Source organism: Mixophyes fleayi, chromosome 6 (assembly GCF_038048845.1).
Source record: "Mixophyes fleayi isolate aMixFle1 chromosome 6, aMixFle1.hap1, whole genome shotgun sequence".
In the NCBI taxonomy this organism is placed as follows: Eukaryota; Metazoa; Chordata; class Amphibia; order Anura; family Limnodynastidae; genus Mixophyes; species Mixophyes fleayi.
In genome coordinates, this window is record NC_134407.1 from 49,678,352 (window position 1) to 49,699,905 (window position 21,554).

The 21,554-nt window shown below is 38.9% G+C and overlaps 1 protein-coding gene across 1 annotated transcript in view; it reads right to left on the reverse strand.

The window, feature by feature from the left end:
* PLCE1 (phospholipase C epsilon 1) overlaps window positions 1-21,554 on the reverse strand; it is a 238,935-nt gene that overhangs the window by 125,520 nt on the left and 91,861 nt on the right. The window contains exon 3 of the mRNA XM_075216434.1: window positions 9,414-9,675. Within this exon, the coding sequence (XP_075072535.1) occupies window positions 9,414-9,675 (262 nt within the window). The remainder of the gene's footprint in view (window positions 1-9,413; window positions 9,676-21,554) is intronic.

Below are 21,554 nucleotides of genomic sequence, written 5' to 3' on the forward strand. Positions count from 1 at the left end.
GTTTACCAAACTTATACATAAATAGAAGTTTATAATCATTAAAATTCATTAAATGAATGAAATCTACAATATCTGACTCCGTTCCAGACCATATCATCAATATAGTGCCTATTTAGTCTGATATTGAACTTTTATAACAATTGTTCAGATCTACAACTATCTATGAACAAGCTGGCATATCTAGGGGCAAACTTAGTGCCCATATTTGTGCTAGAAGATAGTAGTGTAGATAATATTCATTATTTAATAAAAAAAATCATTAGGAGTATAAACTTAATGGCATCAAGAATGAATTTCATTTTAGTTAATTATATAGTATGATCATTTTTCGAAAAGGATTCAATAGCAAGAGACCATTTATTTTTGGGAATATAGAACTTTATCATCAGTAATTCACTATTGGGTAAATCCATGATGGAGTAGAATCTAAGTATACTTGTAGACTGCAGGCATAGCAACGGTAAGAATTGTCGGTCTATGGCACCCAGATCCATTAGGGTATTATTTTGCTTTATATGGGGCATAAACCTAATACCAATATATTTCATGTTGGCAACATGTTACATTTACGCAAAAGTTACAGTTTAAAGAGTTACCAAATTTTAACAACCATTTTATAAATGCTCTATATGCAACTTCTCGTTTGGCACGACAAGTGGACTTGGGCTACGTAGAAAATTCTCTTGAATTCTTCTCACTTTTTCCTCTGAAGTGCGTGGTCCCACTGTGCTCTTCCCCTTACATGAACAGCCTGTTTCCTCAAAGTGTCGGAACCAATGACAAATGTTTTTTGGCACTGGCGGATCAATGCCAAAATGCCATTGAAACGCAAGCTGCACCAATATTACGGGTCTAGTGTTGCTGAACTGCAGAATGCAAAACACTCTTTTGAATGACTGAGGCTAGTGTCTGTTTGTGCGCTGGGAGAAGCATCAAGCGGTAGTCATTTGAAACTCTATGCCCCGCCCTTTCATTCTTGGGCGGTTCGTGGTTCCAGCAATTTCAGATCGGGTCCATCTTTTTGAAATACCCTATATATTTAATGTGTAGCTGTGAAAAAGGGGTTCCTTACTGTATAAATAGTGAAACTGAGGAATGCATTCCCATAAGAAAATACAGTATCAGCAAAGACTGAAAAACAAATTGCCATTATATCCCATCTCCCTAGCAAGAGAGAACTTACATGGCTGCTGCCGTTAACACACATAATATATGTCACTCACCGGACCGTGAGTGTCTCTTCCCGGACATTTAGGAACCGTGGCCGTCCACCATCCTGAGGGTCTGCGCATGCGCAGCCCTTTTCTATACTTCAGTGTATACCCCTTTAACTTAATTGGCAGATCAGGCAACCTCCCTATATTAAGCACCTGTGGTCACCACCACGTTGCCTGATCTTGGAGTCTCATTCCTCATGAGTCTCTGAAGGTGTTCCTGTATTACTCGTGTATTCAGCGCTGCTGATTCCTGTGGTTTCCAAACCACTTCTACTACTGTGCTTCCATTCCACTTCTACCATCAACTGTATCATCATGACTGTTTGCTCATCGCTATCCGCTGCCTCCGTGCACTCCAGCTTCTACCTCACTCACCTGCTTCTCATCAAGTCTGTTTGCTGATTTCTATCCGCTGCCTCCGTGCACTACAGTCTCCTGCTTGCAACTCGCCTGTGTTCAACATCGTGACTGCCAGCTGACTACTATCCGCTGCCTCTGTGCACTACAGTCTCCTGCTTGCAACTCGCCTGTGTTCAACATCGTGACTGCCAGCTGACTACTATCCGCTGCCTCTGTGCACTACAGTCTCCTGCTTGCAACTCGCCTGTGTTCAACATCGTGACTGCCAGCTGACTACTATCCGCTGCCTCTGTGCACTACAGTCTCCTGCTTGCATCTCGCCTGTGTTCAACATCGTGACTGCCAGCTGATTACTATCCGCCGCCTCTGTGCACCATAGTCTCATCTCATCGTTGCTGTGACTTCCTCGAGACTGCCGCTTTCATTACCATCTGCTACACTTCGTGATCACAGCTCCTGCCCTGCGCTGCACTCCTGTTTCCCATCGCTGTTGGTTCCTGTGGTTGCTACTGGTTACCTCCGTGTGCCGCTGAGTCCTGCCGCGGTGGTCAACGCTATCGTCCATCTCCTGCTGATCCGCTCTCCACGCCTTCACGTGTTCCACTGGTCTCTACCCTCCTGTCAGCATTGGATTTGTATCTCATCTACTACCCTCTGCTGGATCATCTCCATTCTCCTGGGTCCCCTATGAGTCCAGTTCCACGTGTTGCTGACTCCTCTGGATTCGTGTCCCTGTTGGTCTACTCACCTGTGCGCTGCACCTGCTAGACCGCTGCTTCTCCTATCCAGGGACTTACCATCCAGTCGGCCTCCAGCCGCTCAGGTACCGCTGCAATCCCATCTGACTGCTACTGCTGAACCACGGTATGCATACTTCTCATTGACTGTGCTGTGTATTGCATATCTTGCTGGACTGTGTTTGGTTCTCTCTGGAGTCTGCTATCCGCTGAGTCTATTGCCATCATTGACTGTGTTATCATTGTGCTGGACTACTTCAAGAGACTTTCTAGATTGCAGACCTGATCAGTCATTTATATATATATATCTATATTGTGCATATTACTGTGGATCGTGTATAAGGTGCCTGTGTATATCCTGTGTTGCAGTCTTCCCCCGTGCACCTCCTCACATATATATTCAGTGGTACAACTTGCTGATGTCAGACCACTGATCCCTGTTTCCAGTATCACCTGTTCCATTATCCTCTCACATAGCAGTGGTACAACTTGCTACCGCAGACCACTGACTACCTGGATACTTCCACCTGGATTCCATTCCTTCACTCAGACAGCGGTACAACTTGCTACCCGCAGACCGCTGACTCTCATCACCTCCTTGCTTCTGTTGGACATTCCTCCTCACTATAGCAGTGGTACAACTTGCTATCGCAGACCACTGACTACCTTCACGTGTCCTTGTCCATACAGTTCCTTGTGTATCATTACCTCATTATTACCAGTGTTGCTAGTCATAGACTTTCCTGAGCATCTCATCGGCCATCATTTCATGTTCCGTGATCACCCAGCTACCAGAGTACCCTATTACCATCTACATTGCTCTGGTAAGCCTACCATCTGGTGATCCCTGGGTAAAGACTCCTAGTGCCCGTGACAATATATATGATCCAGGAAGTCCAGTTGATCTAGGAAGACAAATTACTATTATTGAGTTGGGAAATAATTTTTCCTTGGATTCTGCCTAACTGTGTTTTGTCCTAAAATTGCCCATCCATGTATAGACGTATTGCTTACATTTTTGGCCATTCTACAGTTGGATAAATACACAAATGACACTATGTGTGAACAACTTTAAATCCCTTCAGAACTCTGCAGAGTTGGATTTATGGGGAAACATTAAAACTGTATCAGAGCGATCTAAAGATGACAGCACAGTTCTGGAAGGCACAAACGGCACTTTCAACATAGCTTTAAGGTTTATCCAAAACACCAGTTTTGCAGCCTCCATGCAAGGCAGATAAAACGTGTAGAAAACTATTTTGGCTTAAGCTGTCCATACACAAAGTGCTTTCAATGGTCCATTAGGTTTAGATAAAACAGTCTACAAATCACTGTGTGCATGGGTCCAAAATAACTACTTATCTTGATTAATATAAACATTAAAATTTACACTTTATTGTTTACTGATGCCAATTTGACATTTTCATCACTATGTACCATCTCTCATTAGGGGTATGCAATTGCTGAAGGCAGATGCAATTGTAGTGTTCTATCAATAATATTCTTGAAAAAAATTATAGAAGAAGCCTTCTACCTGCAGAAATCTCAGTGCTTTTAATCTGCTACAGCTTTCCACCTGCCAGCAAATACTTCTCACCCCAAATTCTATATTCTCTTCTTCTGACTGGGCAGTACCACATCTTAACACCACCCTAACAACAGCCCTTGATCAAGATCTCTGCGATGGTACACGAACATTCTGCCCTCAAAAACTGTACTGCAAAGTAGAATGTCCTTGGTGGTCCTCAAATTTACTGCTATCACTCACGACAAAATGTTCTGGGCACTGACAAAAGATGATGAGGTCTCTGCACTCTTCTTCTCCTCCTTTCTATTTTGAAAGCAACACCTACATTAATTTTCCTTGCTAAACCTTTAAGCATTACCTAAAAACTCACTTCTTTAGGCAAGCTTATCAAATTCCTGAACAATCTTCTTCATTTACCCAGACTATTCTATGAAATTACCACCCGACTACACTGTTCATATACAGTTTCCATTTCTATTTTCTTTCTGTACTCAAACTAATGACCACCCAAGTACGGTACTTTTTTCCATTGCAATCTGGCTGAACAGATTTGCAATAGGTGGCACTTAAACTCATGTATCAAACTCCTATTTTCCTTCCTATAAGTTGTAAGCTCTTGCAAGCAGGATCCTCTTAACACTTTGTACATGTGTCAATACCCAGTCTCTCTTTATTAAATTGTTTGTTGCCATTTGTAAAGAGCTGTGAAGTATGCTGGCGCTATATAAATAAATGTTTATAATAATGATAACAATAATAATTATGCTATCTCATAGACTGTGCTCACTCCAAGATATTCCCAGTGTCTCTTCATTTTCATGCTTCAGACTATTTTCACAGTAACATTATACATTTTACCGTGAAATAAAGACCAGATGCAGCAAGTATCTTTATACTTTAAGATGTACTGATTGTATTCTCAAAAATATGGGTTGTTCTGCAAAGCATGAAGAGACTTGGCAAAAGAACAGTTCTATATACACCTTTATTTTTTATTATCAACCTGTGATTGAATAAACGCCAACATATTAAGCAGCATTTAGACTTTTTTTATATTTTATTAATCATTCACATTAGTTCCTGCTTTAGTGGAGCAAACAGTGTAAATTATGTACAGCACAAATACACACTAGGTTTAATTCCATCCAAAGCTTAGCCTACCAGTTTAAGGTTGGTGGGGGAAACCCTTGTGAACACAGAGAAAAAACATACAAACTCCATAAAAATGGTGGAAGTAAACGCATGTTCCCAGTGCTGTGTGTCAGGAATGCTGACAACTGTGCTGCCCCTAGAACAAAGCCTTTTCTACAAGCTCCACATATAGGATCAACTAGGAGGTTTGTCTCAGCTGTTACAGGAAGAACAGAAGCACAGGTCTGGTTCACACGACATCCCATTTCAGCTGTCACTATAAAAAATTACCTATATAGTAATGGAAAAACTTTTAGCAATAATAATAATTTGTCATTAATTCTCTAACCGCTGCACAAACCACAAAGCTGATGAAACAATGACAAGAGGAAAATAACTTGCACAAATATTTCCGAAACAAACTTTTACTACATTCAAGACTGACTATATACACATACGGTAATATAATTTGAAAAAGAGTATACCTACCTATTATTACTATTATCGTTTATTTGTAAGGCGCCACAAGGTTTCCGCAGCGCCGTACATGGTACAAACAGTAGACTATACAGGGTAAGTCAGTACAGAACAATAAACACAAAGTACCAGTACTTCAGAAACTCCAGGCCGGCAGATACAGCAGAGACGGAGTGGATAAACAGGTATGGAGACAGGAAGGAAGATGGGCCCTGCTCATACGAGCTTACATCCTAAGGTAGGGTAAACAGAATCAGGTACATAAAGGGAGCCAGTGAAGCAACGGGGAGAGAGAAAGGGGGCAGGGGAGAACCAGAAGAGGTGAGAGGTTAAGTGGATGGTACCTACCTTACCTTTCAATAAGCTGAACAACCTAACAACAGGAATATAGAGAACTACAATAAAATGGCTACACCTGTAAACATAGTGACTTCTAGGCTTTAAACACCTACTTTTTAATGTCCATGTGGAAAATACATGCTCATAGAGCCTAATAATTGTGCTTAATCACTAATCGTGATTAGTCGGCCAACGACTGCCGCCTCTCCTCCACTCTTATCACCTCTTCCCACTCCAGAATCCAAGACTTTTCTCGTGCAGCCCCCCTTCTCTGGAACGACCTCCCTCGTTCCATCCGTCCCTCTCCTACTCTGTGCTCCTTCAAACGAGCACTCAAAACTCACCTCTTCTTCAAAGCCTACCAACCATCTACTTAATCCCCATCTCCTCCCTTTGCTCGTCCTCCCTTCTCTCCTCTTGCCTCAACTGGCTCCTCTTGTGCCTGGTCTGTTTACCCTCCCTTAGGATGTAAGCTCGTATGAGCAGGGCCCCCTCTCCTCCTGTCTCCATACCTGTTCTTCCGCTCTGTCTTTACTGCATATGACTGGTCGGAGTTTCTGAAGTATTGGTACTTTTTGTTCATTGTTCTGTATGGTTTCACCCTGTATAGTCTACTGCCTTGTCGCGCCTAACAAATAAATGATAATAATAATAATAATAATAATAATAATAATAATAATAATAATAGTGAAGAAAAATAAGCAAATTAACCTGTAAACACATTTTCTGGTAAGGGTTTTCAACATTCTGCATCAATCTCATAAATGTTGCCTGCAGTGTTCACAATTGCTAACGCTTAGTGTAATATAATGGAACTATGGGAACACTAATAAGAACACAAATATGATCAAGTAAAGACGAGGCCAAAGTACAAGGTTTTGTCTATGCTTTTAACAGGTCTTGTGTGTCAACATCTGAGTGTATGAGCCCTTAAAAATTGTAATACTTTATGAAACAGTATGTAGCATTTTGATACACAGTTTGCTTACCAGGAAACACACTTTGATGCCGAAAATAGAGTTTTGGTTTGTGAAGTCTATGCATGTAAACAATAGGACACCAGTGGCTTAGTGGTTAGCACTTCTGCCTCACAGCACTGGGGTCATGAGTTTAATTCCCAACAATGGTCTTATTTGTGAGGAGTTTGTATGTTCTCGCCGTGTTTGCGTGAGTTTCCTCCGGGCGCTCGTTTCCTCCCACAATCTAAAAACATACTAGTAGGCTAATTGGTTGCTATCAAATTGATTCTAGTATGTGTGTGTTTATGTTAGGGAATTTAGACTGTAAGCTCTTTTGGGGCAGGGATTGATGTGAGTTCTCTGTACAGCGCTGCAGAATTAGTGGCGCTATATAACTAAATGATGATGATGATGATGAATAGGACAAAGCTTGGCAATATAAGAATTTGCTATTTTAAAGAAAGTACACGAGAATACGTCATTCCAGGCACAACCAAGTTAATGGGAAAATGAATGAATTGGCCATAGTACTCTAACTGGATATAGATTGAGAGCTATAAATAAATATTTACAAAATTCTAAAAGATCAGACACAAATGAACTTGTTGACACAGAATTTCTAGTCTAGTCACATTTTTTTCTAAATATACATCCCAGATATACTATTAGTGGCAGAGTCGTGGGGGGGGGGGGGAGGGGGATAATTGCACCCCTGCCCACACACTGGTTTAAAACACCATCAGAGCAGCATACCCTGCCGCCTGCCTGTCTCTGTCGACACGGACCTGTACATAGTGTGCCCACTACTGATAAAAGTAACAAGGGGTGGGGACTAAACCCCCACCCCCCTAAAAAAAAAAAAATTAATCATTGTCAATACTAGCTAAATCACTTCATTGTGGAGAGTATTATGTTCCGATAAAACACAGAGATTTAATTACCTTGGTAGATGTATTCTCCTGAACCAGGAGATCCCTGGAAACACTGCTCTATTTTACACTTCTACGGCTCCAGTATTTCAAATAGGCAGTGATGTTTACCATGCCCCTCACATATCTACGGCCCATTCACAAAGTAAGCTATATGCGCAGCAATTTAATACTCAGAGGAGCCTATTTATTAATGTGCTTTGAGCAGAAAATCCCCCGAAAACTAAATGCCGCAATATTAAGTAACAAAGTTAATTATAACTAAAGGTTGGGTTGGTTTCCATGTGGACTGCTATTTTGTGTGATCTCCAAAAATCCTTGATTTTGGAGTTCGCTATTGAATCCTATGGGGACACCATAGTGGTAGAGTTTACCTGCACTTCCTAATGGTCACTATCTCTAAAATGTCTCTGTGCATACATGACTTTAGGTCACGCATGCGTAAAGCAACTTTGCCATAGTGACTGGAGAGAAGAGACAGACAACGCGAGTTTTAAGGTAAGTGAAATCATTGCTGGGACAGCCTCTTATTGGATGTGCTGTCCAAGGATGATTTTTTATTCAACAGGGTCAAAATATCATCTGTCACTGATGATAGATGATAAATAATGGGGCAAATCCCTACTGATTAATAAATATACCCAAAAATCTTTAAAATCTGTGAACAACTGGGAGTGGCTTTCCAGCATTCACTGCTTTTTCATAATATCTTTAGTTATTATGCTTATTATATTGCTTTTATATATTAGTTATTTAGCCTCTGGAACCATTACATATATATTTGTAAATTTGAAGTATTTTACATAAAATCAACTTGTGTTTTAGGTCTAGAGATCCATTAAAACAATCTCGAGCAGACTCCCCAGAAATCCTGATGAAAACAAATAGTACAGATTAGACCACATCCTTGACCTGTCTATGAAATGCTCGCAATCTACCCTGACCAAGCTCCATAATCATTATATATGCCCCATTGTCAGCAATCGCTCAGGACAGTTCAAGGAAATATTGTGGTTGAGGTTACCTCTAGTGTATTGTAGCAATGACTCCCTAAACTGATTTATCCCATACAAACAATCATCCTGTTGCCTGACCTCTCTCTGCCACACTCAAATTCTTATATTCTTTATTTAAACAATGTCTAGGTCACACAGAAGTAGACAGTAGTATTGGGACCCACAGTACTGTCTTTGACAAGGCACTGGTTTAACAAGCCATCTCACAGACTATGAGTCATATAGCTGCAAATTACACTGCTCATGCCCCCAAGCTGTTCTCAACTCTCACTAGGTTGCTGCTATAGCAAGCCATTGGTAACTGTACTATATTCATCAGAGGCTAAATACACAGGGCAGATATAAAGCATATGCAAAAATAGCAGTACATCAAAACCTATATCTCACTCACAAAAGACTTGATTCATTATTAGTGGAAAATATATAGCAGCAAAACTCAAACATGTATATCACCAAATAAATGTAGTCAAAGATCACTAGTCTCAAAAGACAAAGGGCTAGATTTACTAAGCTGCGGGTTTGAAAAAGTGGGGATGTTGCCTATAGCAACCAATCAGATTCTAGCTTTCATTTATTTAGTGCTTTCTACAAAATGACAGCTAGAATCTGATTGGTTGCTATAGGCAACATCCCCACTTGTTCAAACCCGCAGCTTAGTAAATCTAGCCCAAAGACTTAATTTCATGACAATAAATGCAGTCACATAAACTGAATGCTTACCCTTCAACATTATTCTTCCAGTTGAGCCACTGAACAGATTGAGAAGCCCAGTTCTTGCACTTAGCAATGTAGTTGCCTCAAGCAGTGCACCGCTTATGAAATGAGAAATGGTAGTTCTTTGCAAAGTTGCACGGAATCCAGCACAGGCATCTTGTTTCACAGATATGTCAATGGTCTGGCAACACACCGGGATCAAACGTTTTTCAAGCAGGCATATAGAAAATTCATCACTGTCCCCTTCCTCATGGCCTGCACTGCAAGTCTAGAAAACAGAAAAGGAACATTACATTATTTTATACAGGAATTAAAGGTGTTGTCCAGATGTGGCCAAACATGGCTAAATTTTAGAACTTAAACCAATGGACAGTTAATACAGCAGCACTTCCCAGAGGTAGCTTTATCACTGCATATTGCTGCACACAGGAATACTACTTTAGTAGATGAATGCTACTACTTATTAAGCACTGCCCTCAAGCAGTACAGAACTCATTTTTAAATTTAAATAAAGTACCCACATCTAGTAAATAAGCCATCCCTCTGTATGAAATCATGTGTATCAATCATACATGTTTAAATACATACAATATGTATGCTCGGATTGGATTTCCCCTGGACCAACACCATATCACTGCCTTAGATACCTTTTCACTTGGATTTATTCTGTGGGGAACATCAAACTCCCTTAGCTAGTTTGGCAGATGCCCTGAAAATCTGTGTTGGTGAGGGAGGGTGGGATCCAATGATGGAAGGGAGGACAAGAATGCGGTGGTGGGAACAGATTATTCACTGGTGCACAGTTATCAGTTTGAATTTCTTGATAATTTTAATAAAGCATTATGCTACTACCTTTATAAACTACATGACAATTATTTGTGTAGGTACAATCCAAGGTACCAATGGGTGGATACGGATTGTAAATGTCAATTTTAGTGATTATGAATACTGTCCAGGTAGATTAGTACTGATAATCCAGATCGATCATATACTGTCTGAAGTGCTGCAGTAATGATAAATTGATAGACGAAAAACTGGTGATCTTTGACCAATATAGTCTAGATAATCAAGTACCGTGTGTGTGTGGATAAAGCGATATCCATTGCTGGGTACCCAGGTTGTAGATCATTCGAGCTACGAACCATAAGTTCAGTCGTGCGTTCCACTCTGATTGTGTTGTAGATGAGGATTATTTTAGGGGAGGAATCCTAAATTCTACTGTCATATTACTCTAGGTACGCCCAAAACGTTCGATCTTGGATGCTAGCAGAGTAAGCCAGACCAGTAACAGGTTGGGGTACTGCCTGTGAAATTCTGGTACAGTAGAACTAGCCCCCCTACCCTCTACTGCATACATTAATTTGTGGGATCTCTCAGCCTGAGGTTGGGCATTTACACCTACTGCTTAACACAATAAGTATGATTTATTTCACATTAATTTTACCATAGTATATACTAGCACACTTTATATTTTTGATACATACTGGTGAGCTAGAACACTGATCATATTGTTAAATTAACAATGCCTATTCATAATCACTAAAATGTACAATCTCTATCCACCCATTGGTACCTTGGACTATAACATGACAGTTTGAGTACTATGATTTATTTTTTTTATTGCATTGCCTTTTTTTCCCATTGTCTGACATACTAATTATGAGTACCATATAGGTTGCACTATATTGAATTGGTAGTATTTATTTACTCTTACAATCATTCTTGGTATCTATTGATTTTAGCGCAAATTGTGTCCTTTCCAGCTTTTATAGGATTACCGTTTGCTTTGGAACCATTTTTAATTATGCATTTTACTGTGACAGATAATCTTATGGTTATCGAATATTTTAAATTATCATTAAATTGTTTATCACATATGCACATGCTATGAATACATTTATTGTCAATCAAAGTAGATTAATCTATCAAGTACAACATTACAACTTCAGTTATTCGTCCAGGTTACCACCATCAGTGTTTCATGTCATATATCTGTTATGAGCGCAGGAATTATTTGTTTGTTATTTATTTGTTCAAGTCAAGGGGGATACCTTGTTAAATTACCAGCAGCTTTACCAGTTTAGACGTTCAATGGATTCTTGAGCGCAGTGACCCCTATTGTATACCTTGTAAGTATAATGTAATATACTTCTCACCATCTATTAATTCTTTAACAGTACACATTGACATTCGTGGACTGCTTTTAGTCCAAAAGGCATCACAGAAATAATAAATAAAAAACAACTATATTTTTATCACAAGTCTAAAAACTTTAATTAAACTATTTGAAACAAAATGTGCTATGCACAGTAGGTTACATTTAAGGCTCTAAATTCTTTTAGGGAAAGCAGACTCCACAAAGAAAAATACGAGTGGGTCATTCTGACCTGAAGTTTTTTCTAGTTGCAATGAATCTGAACATATAACGCAATTAGCAATACAATCAAGGTGTATGTAGCTCCACTGACTGACCATTAAATTGAAAATTTTCTCTTAAACAAGAAGTATCACTAAGAAAAATGATGTATGCCAAATGAAACCGTACCGAAAAGCTGTTTAGTGACATAAGCCATTGAATTGCAATTATGTAAAAAATCCTGATTCTTGACATGACGGCCTCCTCCTGCCTGTAAGTAGTATATGTATACACTGCAAAAATATAAGTCAGAACCTTAAAGTCATTGACTTTAAGAAGAAACAAGCAGTAAAGCGCTATGGACATTTATACCATTAATACTCTAATGCAGATGGATTATATAAAAATTCTCAGCAAGAGCATAAAAAAGCTTGGTAATAAAAAGTTACAATAAATATATATCTCCCTTACAAAGCACCTAATCATCAGTTCTGCCATATATTATTCAATGTAAACACTTAAAATCCTATTGATGTGCATGTGATTTTCAGTGTAAAGCTGGCTGCGAGGAAATTTCTCACCAACAGATGTGATCTAGACCGGCAGAGATGCTACATCTATAAACAAATAAGCTTTACTACATCACTGCAATAAATCTACACCAAAGATACAGTTTTTGTTTTAAAGTTATGTACTCAAATATGTAAATGCTATCTTAAATTGCAGAATATTCCAATTAATCTCCTAGTCACTGTCAAGGATGCAGAACCTACACCAGCTCCACTCCAAGATAGCCAGACGCAGACACAAAAGGTGTGTAATTCAGCTTAAAGTTAAAAAAAAAATTCCCACACACCACGCCATGACAGCAAAGTCCCCACCAGAAATATACCTAAAATTACTCCATATAAAATAGAAGCCAACACAAAATACTTATGTATGAATATTTGGAATATTTATGATTGCTGCTTCATTGCTCAATTTTACTTAAAATGTATGTAAGAATATATACTTTTCCGCTACTGCTGCATTTAAAAGCTTCTTTAGCCATGATACAAGTAAGCTGGCCTGACATGTACATTGTTCCATTTTCAGTGTACAGGGATAAAACAGTTGTGTGCTTTGCTTGCAAGCTAGACACCACATAGGGCCCAGAAACAATGGAGCGCATTTTCAATTTTCTATAGCCCATTCTCTGGCACCATATTGTCATTGGAAAGGTTTTGTAGTTCCAGAACACAAGAAACACCGTCAAAGGAACTCAATTTAAAAATATAGAAATCCCCCTTCCGACCTGCCCATGTCCAAAAGGTATTCATCTATGGGTATGTTGAATTTTTTTTTTACCCTTGTAATTTTGGGAAACCCAATTTAAATATATACTTGCCAAAAACGTTCCTGGAGACTCTATGGGGAATCTTTCAAGCTAGCTTTCATTCCACAGGCCACAGTACCCTCTTCATACAAGTACTTCCAAAGAGGAATCCTTGTATAATAGTTGTCCACATTGCATACCATGACAGCATATTTGGCTCATTTGTTTATTATTTAAATGCTAGTTGGTCCTTGATTTCGATCAATAATTCATTAATAGCTATTCATTTTGGAGGTCTGTAAATTTGGCAAATGGAAGAGAAGGGGATTAAGGGATTGTCTTATCCACTCGATCATATCTTGGTTCATCACTTCTGGGACAGAGGGTGTTCTTGGTTAAATGTACACATCTCATTACAATTGTATGGTGAACTAGGCACCACAGAAAAGTATATTGGAATAGAATTACTTCTGTGGACCAGTAAAATATATCCAGAAAAGTTAATATGATGTTTGTTTACGCACATGATTATGGAGACGCTAATTGTGACTCACAAGAGGTCTGTACCTCTATTTGCATTTTCCTAATTGTGACCGCAGCTTGTATTGTTGCGCCTCTCGTAATGGCCTTAAGGGCACACAAGTGGGTGTATATCGTTGTGTCCCTGGGTTTGTTAGTCTCTAGATAAGAGTCCAAGGCTTCACACATTACTCGAGTACCCTCCGCATTGGTCAGTATGTAGTCGGCCAGTCTCCAGGGTCTAAGAGGACGGTCTCCAGCAATGGACTCGAGTTGCCAGATGATCTGACCATGTAATGGGTAGAAACTCAAATTTTTTGATATGCTGGAAAGACCAATTATTAGATAAGACAATATCAATTCTTGAATATGAATTATGAACGAGAGAAGTATGTGTAGTCCTTCTCACTTGGGTGACAGGCAGGCCACACATCATACAAGTCATATTCTGCTAACAATTGAGAAAAAGCTAAGGAGACAGTATTAAACAAAGACACAGACTGTTTGGAGGGACTAGAGGAGCGATCTAACCTCGGGTCTGGGGCTACATTGAAGTCACCCATACACAATAGCATTCCACGTTTGACTTTGTGGATGGCTTGCAAAGCTTCCTGAGATATGGAGCTGCCAAGAATTCCAGGCATACGAGAAGATCAAGGAAAAATTACTGGCGCCCAATTTTCCCCACTAGAATTAGATATCTACCATTTTTGTCATAGATCTGTTTCTCCAATTTAAAAGGGTATTTAATGCCAGTCAGAAAAGCTACTCCATTTATCTTAAATGGACCTGATGCAGAATAGCAAGAGGGGTAATTAGAAGTATGGAACTGTGGTGGGGAGTGGGTTGAGAAGTGGGTCTCCTGTATAGCTACATCATCTGCGCCTTGGGTCGCAAAACTTTTAGGGGCAATTTGCCGTTGATTGGGGGAATTCAGACCCTTCGCATTGAGAGAGAAATCTAAGCATTAACTTAGAATATTAGATTGAGCAAAATAGCTTACCCAGGGTTCTGGTCTCGGCGGCTTCCGTCTACAGTCTCCGACAGGACAAGAAACAAAAGGGAGGACACAGTAGGAAAGGGAGAAAACATAAAGACAAAGAAACTGAAGTAGTACCCATAAGGGAACTATTACTTATGCCACCAAGTAGAAAAAAGGAAGTGTCAGAAAAAAAGTATATATGTGGGGGCGTGCAGCCGGGCCTTGGACGCTCTAACCTAGAACCTTCTAAACAGAGTATATATGATAAACTATTTAGTATACTAATATAACATCTATCAGGTATATATCACAGTTGTATTTTTGTAGGGCTGACACATTGTGGGAAGAGACCAGTTCCTCAAACTTTTGCTCCAGGTGATCTGTTCTAGTTCTGAGGGCGGTCACGACAGCATTAATTTCTTTAATGGATGCTCTGAGTTCAGAGGTAAAATCTGCTTTGAGAGCTGACAAGAGAGCTTGAATGGATATCAGTGGAACCGGGCCATCCATTTCTAAGGCCTGTGTGTCACCCAGATCTCTGGATGACTCTAAAAGTGACATAGGCGGAGAGGGTTGGGAGATCTGCCATGATGTGGATTGAGCCGTTTCGGACAAAGATGCACCAGAGCCAGTGCCGAAAAATTTCACTAGAGGCGCAGATTTGTTAGGTTTCACCTTCTTGGACGGCATAATGCCCAAAGAAATTTAGGGTAGATAAATTGTAAGCACCAGCGACTCCGTTGCTATGTATGATAAAGAATGTTATGGCATGGAGAACGGTTAGGTTGGAGCACGTACGCACATGATTATGTAACATACTGTTACGATTTAATTATGATTAGTCAAAGTGTATAATAAAATAGCAACCATGTTATAGAATGTATATCTGCTGAAAAGAATATGAGCACAAAACATGATAGATTAATCTAATCTAATAACATTATAATAATATTAATAGTAATTATATAATATATTAATAATAATCTAACAAAATAAAATTATATTACATTGGATTGATCTCTTGTTGGCTACCCCCAAATATTTACTTCACAAATTAAAGCAAACAATCAAACAAATGTAAAATTTCTGCACATCAATATACTAAGTGAAGGAGTCAACTAATCCAACAACTACATGTAGATACATGAATATATATTTTGATATAAATTTCGCTCATAATAATAAAAAAATAACTCTCTATATATTCACATAACTCTATATAGTTGTTAAATAGGCAATTATTCACTTTAAAAAAAAAAAACAACATCTCAAGTTAAGCTCATTACTTAATCCTTTGGGATGCAGTGTAACTAAAATTTCAATCCAGAAAGCTTCCCTGCTGAGCGAGAGTCCAGGAAGGAGGCCATGAGACTCGAAAGTGGAGTGACAGCGATTTTATGTACCTGTGGGTCAAAGGGATTCCACAGACAAGATTGATGTATATTATATCCTTCTGAATAGGCCAGACTATGCTTGTGACATGTTCATACCCTAATAAATAGTATTAAAACCACATATGAAGACAAGTATATTTTTATTCTATGCAACAAAAACATCATCACTTTTGGCTCTGCAACTGCCGAACTACAAGCCCCAGCATGTCATGAGAGCCAGGGCATTGAATTCAGAAGCAGCTGGAGCATTACTGGTTGTCTACTATGCCCCTGCATTACACAACGTGTGTAATTGTATAACTTCTACTGTACAGGCTATATAGCCGTGACTGCATGACATCATTTTCCAACTGGCCAGAAATCCAGCCAACTAACATGTAGGTTATCTAACACAGACCACCACATGAAGGGGTGGGACAGTGGGAGATCATTCAACAGCTGAGTAAAGCGTTGACACGCTGTATACAGAATGTAATCAGTTTCCTCCATGAAGTAATGTGACAACAAAACATGACCTGGTGCATTAAACCCTACATTTATGAATGAATGTCTAATATACATTAAACAGGTCAATTACTAGTAATCCAGAAAAAAGTGCATATATATATCTGTCCCCTTTTGTATTTAAAAGAACTAATGAACAATACGTTTTATGTCTAAATATAGAAGTTAGTCTGCAGAAAAAGCATTCAAAAAATGTGAGAGGTGCAGTATGAAGCAAGCCATAATGTCTACAGTAAATTAGAGTTTCTTCTAACAGCTACAGGAAAAAATGCCTTGTTGACAAAAAAAGGAGACAGTGTTTCCTTGGATGGATTATACATGAAATAATGGTGTTAATCTAACATGTGTAAAGTAGTCTTCAAGACTGACGCCAGAAAATCTGTTAATTGTAGAATCCTTTCCAATTGTGTTCTTTTTCTTAAGAGTCCACAATCTTGTGTTTGATTATTTACTCTTTATAATTAACAGGCGGATTTAGAATGTGCCATTATCTAAATAAACATAAACTGACATTTTTGGTATTCACTTCAAAATATTTACTTTTTCAACAAACATTTGAAATCTGCATTACATTACTATTGTCTTGTCCCTGTCCTCCCTTGGGAGAATTTTTTTTTTTGTAACACAGCTATTAAAGTAAAAGTTGTGACACAACAACCTATTGATACTTGAAATTACAGTCGCAGTTTAAAGTAAAGTGAATGCAAGAGTGTGTGTGTGTGTGTGTGTGTGTGTGTGTGTGTGTGTGTGTCTAGGGCAGGGGACATCCAGCTAATGGAAATGACAGAATGAACAAGTTTTGCTTACTTGCAAACCTGCCATAGAAAAACCAAGTTATGGTGGGGCAAATACTGTACACTATTTTCAATAACTTACACAGAACATGATACTCCACAGTTGTTGTGTAAATGCAATACAGTGTCAGACAATGGAATGCATTCTTCATAGTCCGTTGTAAATCCCTGGTAGTTTGAAAAAAATGGAGTTAAAGGGTGATATTCAGCCTTGACTTATTATCAAGCGAAAAGCCAAGACTCCCCGAGTCCCCCCCCATGTCTATTACACAGGCAGAAAAGTGATCAGGTAAATGAGGGTTCAATTCTGTAACTGTCACTAGTAGTAGTGACATTCCTTAAAAACTTTTAAAAAAAAAAACCACACAGACAAAACACCAGTCTAACTTATCTTATAAACATGTCAAAGTACATTTCCAGTGCGTTCTAAACCACATACCACAAAAGACGGCATATTAATTACATAACTGCTTATGTTTGCTTGATTAACAATAAACTTCTATAATAACCTTGATAGCCCTTAACTTGGGAGGGCTATGCCTGAAACAGTCACACAATGGGGAGCAAACTAAAATAACACACAAATACATCTCATGATATAGAGCGCAGCAAGTCACATTGCAAGTTGAGACTAACATTTCATTTAGACCTTCATTTGATAGTACTTAACTTGGGAGACAATCACATTGACCTACTGTTTCCACGTCCTCTTGTTGCTAGCAACAGCACCACACGGACAGACATATCCTTTGACTAGTCACCATGATCCTATATTCATGGGTCAGAGTCAGATACCAGGATCATTACTTTATAGACAAATAACATCGGTGAGTGGGGGCCAGAGGCTTCATTTTGCACCCATCTATGTTACTGTTGAGTGATAGGTCCTACGATGGTATAAAGAAAGTTGCCAAAATGTGTGATGCATTTTCTACAATGCTCCAATGCCATTACAGAATTGTGGCTCTTCCACATTTTATGTACACTTGCTACCCAAATGGGTGAAGGCTATTTTTCAACAAATTCAAGTTCTGAAAAGCTACATGCTGTGTCTTTCAATAAAGCAAATGACAAGGAGACTGGTGTGCATGTGAATAAAAGCTCTCCACAGTCACAACAACCTTGTCTGAAACACTGTTAGTTCTGGTTGGAACCTCAATACTCCGCATTTCAGAATGTTCTCATTGACTCTGAGCGGTTGTTAAACGGCTCATGAATACAAGCGCTAAGAGTTAGTTGTCCTGTGTTTCACTTACCAAGAGGTGAACACAGCTTAAAAAGAAATCAGAATAGTTATAGATCACCATGATAAACACATCAATCATACAGACTGCACTTTCATTAGATATACCCAATGTTCAAAAGGCCACTCTGAGTGGGACGACTGTCACCTGACCTGCTGCTACCTGACTTCTTCCTCTCTGCCTCAGTTCAATATTGTCCAAAATTACTTCCTACACCCAGCAACTTTTCTGGAAGCTCAGGAGGGACTTACATTGTATTCTTAATTCAGGTGCATCTGTGTCTGAATTTACAAAAGCAGTTATATGCAAGGAAGGGTTAACTGAAGTACAAACCCACCAGAAGGGGGATCCTGCACATTTTTAGCACCATTTCTCCTTCACCTAGCTGCCAAAATAAAAACTCTATTGATATTCCAGCATTCCTGTTTATTAGATGTACCTGTGAACCAGTTCTACTTGTTCAACAGACTTACCTGCATTCTCCAGTCCCTGACCTCAGCTGGTCTCCTTACTGTGTTTATTCCTCTTTGTTTCTGTTACGGTTTGTTTATATAGGCTATCTTGACCTCACTTGACAGGACCTGGATTTTCACTGTCCATGATCCTAACCTTTGCCTTCTACATGGCAGTCTAGTTTAACCAGCACCTTCTGATCAAGCTTTGCAGGGCTTATTTGCTATGCTGCTTATTGCAGTGAATCTTGTTTCTCCACAATTGATCAACAAAATGTTTGCGCAGCACAGTTGTAACTCCAGTCACCAGCGATACTGGCTGGCAGCGGTAACAGGACGTTTTCCCAGCCAGTCTTCAGTGCCTGTGCAAATACGTGACCCAGACACACACATGGGGGTAAATTTATTAAGCTGCAGGTTTGAAAAAGTGGACATGTTGCCGATAGCAACCAATCAGATTCTAGTTATCATTTATTTTTATTTTTTTAGATCAGGTAACATTTTATTGCATTTTTTTCTTTTTTACACTTTAACAGCAAAAAAAGCCCAAAACATTAGGCTAAAAAAATAACTACAACCCACACAGTAATACAAGCAGTGTCAAATATTCATGCACAGTAGATTCAAAAGTTATCATTTATTTAATACATTCTACAATATGACAGCTAGAATCTGATTGGTTGCTAGAGGCATCATCTCCACTTTTTGAAACGCGCAGCGTGATAAATTTATCCCATGGACTTCCAGTTCTATTTTTCATAAAAAGAAAAATAACTTAAAAATAGAAACAAAAATATTTAAATATTATCCAAGGCAAATTGGTTTCCCCATAATTTGCATTGACCCATTGAAAGTTATTGCCTGTAGGGAGGTCTTGGTAAATAGGAAGAAGTCCAATTTCCCTCTGAAACATCCAAATTCCCTTGGTTTTCTGCTAACAGTCCCCTGTGACACGTGATCCAGTGTTCCTGCCTTTGAAACTGCACAGAGGTATGCCTGTAAGCTGCTTTTGGCTACATTTGAGGGCAAACTACTCCGATTTATATTTGGATCTCTCAAGAGTTTATGCTAAACTCTCCTGGCCATTACACTCTAGCCTCACACTTCTGATAATTTGTACATGTTAGTACAGGTATTGGCAGTTGCTGTTGAATCCAGAATTCTCACAGATGAGGTCTGCCTAACTTTGTATCCTTCACTGCCCCCAAATCAATGTTATGCCTCTCTGAACACAAGTAAACTTTTTTGCGTATAATGAAATAATACATATTTGCCCCTTTGTGCCCTATCATCTACCAGGTTTGTAGCTAAAAAATTGCCTAGCAGGAAATAGACATAAGCAGCCTGCCAAAGACCATAATGAGGTTCCTCTGGGTAATGCCATGATTAAGGAACGGGAATCCAGTGGAATCCAGTGGTAAAAGTATACATAAAAGATTCTGTATCATGTCATATGAAGGACCACCAAGTCTGATATACTCTACTGAGGCAATAATCACTGAAGCAAGAGATTTTCCTTATGTAAAGTGATTAATTGCGGAACTGCACAATCAAACTTGGTGTTTGGGCTACTGTGAAAATTAAAAACTAAAAAAGAAATTGCTGTGAAACAACAGGGTCGATCAGCAAGTAGTAATAAAATTGGCTGAGATTGAGCAGCTATACGTGAGATTTTTAGTTTAACCCTTGGCATTTGCTATGTAGTACAAGCTATGGTTGTCTGTTATCAGCTTATTCATGCTAAGGAGATGCTGATGGAAAGGTTTGATGAGTTAAGCCAAAATACTAATTACAAGCAGCTGACGGCAACACAGGCTGACATTGGCCACCTACTGTTTTGGGGACAAGCATGGACAATATCTGGTCAAACTGTCAATATCAGACCCAATACTGGTTGCTTGTGTGATCACCTATATCTACAAGCTGTTTTACTTATAGTTTAAAGATTTAATTCTCCTCTTTTCCCTTGTTATTGTAAAGCTTGGTTGGGAGTTTCTGTACTCAGGTTTGTGTAGTTACTGAAGGGGAATGGAATTAATCTATAAAAAATAAATAAATAAATAAAACAATGTTGTATTTTATGCCACTTGTGGGCTTTTTGATGGTTGCAGTTGATAGAATGGATACAGGTTTCTCTTTCATAAGCCTTGAATGTTTATTTTACTTGAATTTACAGGTTTTCAACTCCATAAATACATTTGGGTAAAAAAACATCCATTATTGAGCCACTGGCTTTAAGTTAGGCTATAAAGTATATTTCTATATGACACTCTAGTGGAAACTATACTACAAAATGTGTTGAGATACACAGACTTTTTCCTGGTAGATGGAAGTTCCCTGTGTCCTGAGCAAAGATTCCAGCATTGATTAGCTCAGGACAGTGAGAATACTTGGAATGCATAGCGTGACCAGGATGAATGATTATTTTTAAAATAAGTATTCTGTTATGATTTAGGAAGGTGTTTATAGTTGTACTTTAGAAGTGGAAGCTTCAGACTAGTCTGTCTGCAAACGTTTTGAAAAGAGATATCATGAGCACTTCCAACCACAAAATAATCAGCTGTTGAGCACAGTAAACATCAGATCA